General features: G+C 50.2%; 1 protein-coding gene across 1 annotated transcript; it reads right to left on the reverse strand.

The window, feature by feature from the left end:
• Window positions 1-169: 169 nt before the first annotated feature.
• Window positions 170-4,266, reverse strand: LOC104626849 (tetraspanin-32-like; the record flags this gene model as incomplete). The annotated part of the gene is made up of 3 exons (XM_010294875.1): window positions 170-265; window positions 2,478-2,561; window positions 4,174-4,266. Coding segments are annotated over 3 exons (273 nt in total), but the record flags the coding sequence as incomplete, so codon positions are not given.
• Between the last annotated feature and the right edge of the window lie 305 nt (window positions 4,267-4,571).

Genomic DNA, 4,571 nt, shown 5'->3' on the forward strand with positions numbered 1-4,571 from the left:
AGCTCAGAAATGCCTGACAGCTCGTAGTGCAGGAAGGGGAAACGCATGACACACATCTCACCGCCTGACCCCACGCAACGCCTTCCCAGGGGGTTTTGCGGGTGACTTCAGACATCTTTCTGCACCAAGAGCTGTCTCTACCTGGTAGGGATGGCCGGGCAGTGGGTTTCTACCTCTCTCGCAGGATGTATTTGCCTTTCCGGTCCAGGTTGCTGCTGAAGTGGATGGAGAACCAGAGGAATGAAGTCAGGATCATCCCATAAACCTAAAAGGAAATAAATGAGACAGGCACACAATTAAATGCCAAACTGGTTATCATGCTCCATCTGTGCAAATAAGTGATCATAAAATGTTGCCTGTTAGTCCACTTGGCACTTCTGGATTTATGTATCAGGATGTCACTTTTTTTTTAAGAGAGAGAGCTGTTTTCCAGTAAAATGGTGACCAGTTCCAACACAGGAGGGAAAAAAAACCCAACCCAACACATTGTTAAAGCATCTGATTGGAATTAGCACTGCATGGCTCAAACCCGCTCCTAAAAATACCAAGAAATGAGATGAAACCGGGGAATTCAGGTTTCAAATTCCTGCCACAAAGCATTCCTCTATGCAAACAAACATATCTCTCTCATAATAATAGCCTTTTATAGAGATAACATGGGTGGGGGGGGAACCCCAAACCTCATGTATAGTTTGGAGTAAAAGCCCCAACAAAAAAAAGAAAAAAAACCCAATCCCTAACAAAACCCAAACTCCACCCCATGCATGGCTGTGAGTACAGAGGACAGTGCACGTCCTCTCTATTGTGATATTCTGCCTGGTATATCACACATCAGGATTCACACAGGCGAAATATCAAAGCTAAGGCCGCCGTGGGAATAACAAGGGCTGTAATGATGTGCTCTGGCCTAAAAGTCTGCCCTAACATGCAAGTGCCTTCATATCTGGCGACATGTGTGCCAAGGGACAGTGACATCAGAGCGGCTATAGCCCTTGTCGCGTGCTTCCTTCGCATCCTGCCATCACAATAGCGAACCGTGCGGCGAGATTTCCTCTAGCACGTGCTTCAAAGACAGCCGCCTTATCTGGCTATAGCATCAAACTGTAAAAAAAAAGATATATATATAATAAAAACACTCCCGCTTTTGTCTGAATATAGCTTCCTCCTACACCTGAGAAAAATTGGAAAGCGACACCAGATGGTCACAGGTGACTTTACATTTATAGCTCCATAGCAATGCCTGATGGTTTTCCTAACTTACTACTAGCACTATAAAATACAGAAGTATTTGTTCCTCTGGGCTTTATTTAGATAGAGAAGAGTCTTCTAACCAAGGTGGACACAAGAAGTAAAACAATCTCCAAGCACACATTCAGCCAGGAAAGGTCGCCCCAGCTGGGCAGCAGCATGGAGATACCACAGCAGACCAAACCTCCCTTCATGGTGAAGAAACAAGTCTCCTGGCATCTACTCTTTTCTGGCATACTTCACTACACGTGCAGGGCCCTCGTGTAGAGGTAATTACCATGATAGACTTCTGCCAGGCAGTTGAGTGGGCGTAAGAGCAGAGTTGTTTTAATTAGCAGTGCTCTCCAGCTCCAAAGGGACTGACCCCATGCAGCCACCAAGCCCCCTCACCGCTGAAGGACACAGGCCTCTCACAGGATTTCATTCTTTCTTTTGTCCTCCTCCTTTCATTCCTCTTTTGACCTCATTGAGTTGCTGGAGCGTGTCCAAAGAAGGGCAGTGAAGCTGGTGAGGGGTCCGGAGCACAAGTCTTATGAGGAGCGGCTGAGGGAACTGGGATTGTTCAGTCTGGAGAAGAGGAGGCTGAGGGGAGACCTTATCGCTCTCTACAACTACCTGAAAGGGGGTTGTGGTGAGGTGGGGGTTGGTTTCTTCTCCCAAGTAACAAGCAATAGGATGAGAGGAAATGGCCTCAAGTTGTGCCAGGGGAGGTTTAGATTGGATATTAGGAAAAACTTCTTTACTGAGAGAGTGGTCAAACATTGGAACAGGCTGCCCAGGGAAGGGGTGGACTCCCCATCACTGGAAGTGTTCAAAAAACATGTGGACGTGGCACTTCCAGATATGGTTTAGTGGGCATGGTGGTGTTGGGTTAACGGTTGGACTTGATGATCTTAAGGGTCTTCTCCAACCTTAATGATTCTGTGAAATGCAAATGCTGCTGCAGCCCGCTCCCCCTGTCCCCCGCTCTCAGGTGCCGTGTCTACTTTGGGCAGAAAATCCGTGCAGTGAGCCTATTCTTGCAGGAAGACCCTTCCATCCACCAGTCTGGCCCAGACAGGTCCTGGTCCTTTCCTAATTTGCATGGCGGAGTCCACCACTGCTTGTTTCTCTGCTGCCAGTCTCCAAAATCACCCAAACCCCTGGCTTCTGGGGGCTGATTTAGGACATGCTTTCCCTGCTGCAACCTGCCCCTCGGGGCCAAAATGTGAAGGAACAGACATAGCTACCGTGAAGCTGATGGTGATGCCCAAGAGTGTGGAGACAAAATCCATGTGCTTCTTCAGGAAGTTCCGGATCTCTTGCAGGCAGTCCTAGGAGGAGAGAGACACACCTTGCAGCACAGCAGCAGCTCGGTGGGGGGCTTCATCCCCCCAACAGCACTTGCCACGACCCCAGATAGAAAAGGAGGCAAGAGGGGGATGCGGCATGGCACAGCTGGGCTGCTCTGTGGGCAGCTCTCCTTTTTTCTGCTGCTTGCTGCAACTTGGGAAGACAAACACCTGTGGTATATTTTCTATTACTACAATACGCCTACGATTTTCCCGGTGTGATGCGCTTCGGAGTGTGGGGAAATGTGTGCACGCACAGGTAAGCGTGGTCATGCGCAAGCTTTTTTCTTTCTGCCCGCTGGAAAATGGAAAGAGGGAAAAGCAGAGCACACCATAATGCTAAATATGTTCCCCAAAGATACCAATGAACGGCTCAGTTTTGCAAGGTGATCCAAGCATTAATATAGATTAGCCTTCAGCACGCGAGCGGCCCCCCGGAAATCCAGGAGCTGTGAGCCAAGAGAGCCATTTCAAAGATGCAAGACCATGCCCTTGATGAAGCGATTTGCAGAGCGAGGTAAGAGTGCTCAAAGCCAGTGAGTGAATGTACTGCAGTTACCAAACTCCGGTTCCCCAGGTTGCAAAATGCATCCTCACACCCACCTCCCCCGGGTTGCCACCGGGGGAAATGCAAACCATTAACCGGGGGAGAACAGAGTTACTCCTACGGCGCCTGGTTTTGCTCCGCTCTCCCTGCTCCGAGCAGAGTTCGACCCTACTTCGAGGTGTGACGCTCCCAGAGGCAGCGCTTTGAAACGCTGTCCCATGGCTGACACGAGCCTGCGCATCACAGCGTCCTGTTAGGGCTTGGCGTCTTCGCCCAACAGCAATGGTTTTGTATAGCTGTAGCAACATGGTTTTGTTTTTCCTAGGGACAACATACATATTGATGCTGGTGGCTTTAGCTACTTCAGCGGATTTGGCTACTCCAGTGGAAGAAAAATAATTATACAATGGATTTGCTCAGAGAGTATGAAGTCTATGTTGCGGCTTCAGCACAGAGGCAGTCTAATACTGGTGGCTTCTTCATCAACCTCACTGAGATATTGCAAAGAGGAGGAATGAGCTGTACTTGATGAAGTCACTGCTGGGCACCATCATCCTGCCTCACGAGTTTCTCATTCTAATACTTATTTAATGCCCTGGGAATAAGGAATTCCAGCAAATTCCACTTTTGCCGTTAGTGGGACACTTTTTAAGCCTCAGAAACTAGTGTCACATGGAAAAGTCCAACTGTTTTTTTGAGCTCAGACACATGCCTGTGATATCTCTCGCTCTCTGCAGAGGCAGGAGATGAGGAGGAAGCTGGAGGGAAGCAACTGGCTGCAAATACAAGCATCTGAGTGCTTTCTAGAGCTGCGAAGGAAACCGCATCTACAGGTCTGAGACCTGCTGGTGCACCGGGGCTCCTCCAGCAGGTGAGACACCTCCTTCTTGAAACAACAAAACCCCAACAAAACAAACCCCAGTCCCTAACAACCCCAAACCATGAAACAGCCACAATTCTCATTAACGCTTAAACACCAGCAAGGTTTCAACCATTAGCGAGTAGCAGCACAACCCCACTTTAGGGTGGAAGAAACCTTTCCCTTACCTGTCCCGCATCGCGCACCTGGCCGGATGGGCATGTCTTGCGCTCGACGTTGGCCGTGTCCCCAAACGGAGAGTGCTTCCCACAGCACAGGAACTGGAAGAGAGGGAGAGGTCTGCCAGCCACCTGCCGGGGCTCTCCCCTCGCCACCAGCTGCTGCGGCAGGAGGTGCCGGCGATGGGCCACCCTTCCTCCCCGCTGCCCCAGGCAGGGCTATACAACCAGGGCTGCAAGGGGCGAAGCACGCAGGCATGTAATCAGCAAGGGCAGCAGTGGAGGTTATGTTCAGAGGAGGTGGATGGATCCATCCCGAAGCTTGCCCATGCTGGGGCTGGGGTCAAGCCCTCCTTCCATGGTCACAGCAGCTCTCACAGTGGCTGCTCTGGAAAGCCCAGGGATGC

Source organism: Phaethon lepturus, unplaced genomic scaffold (genome assembly GCF_000687285.1).
Source record: "Phaethon lepturus isolate BGI_N335 unplaced genomic scaffold, ASM68728v1 scaffold22099, whole genome shotgun sequence".
Taxonomy (NCBI): domain Eukaryota; kingdom Metazoa; phylum Chordata; class Aves; order Phaethontiformes; family Phaethontidae; genus Phaethon; species Phaethon lepturus.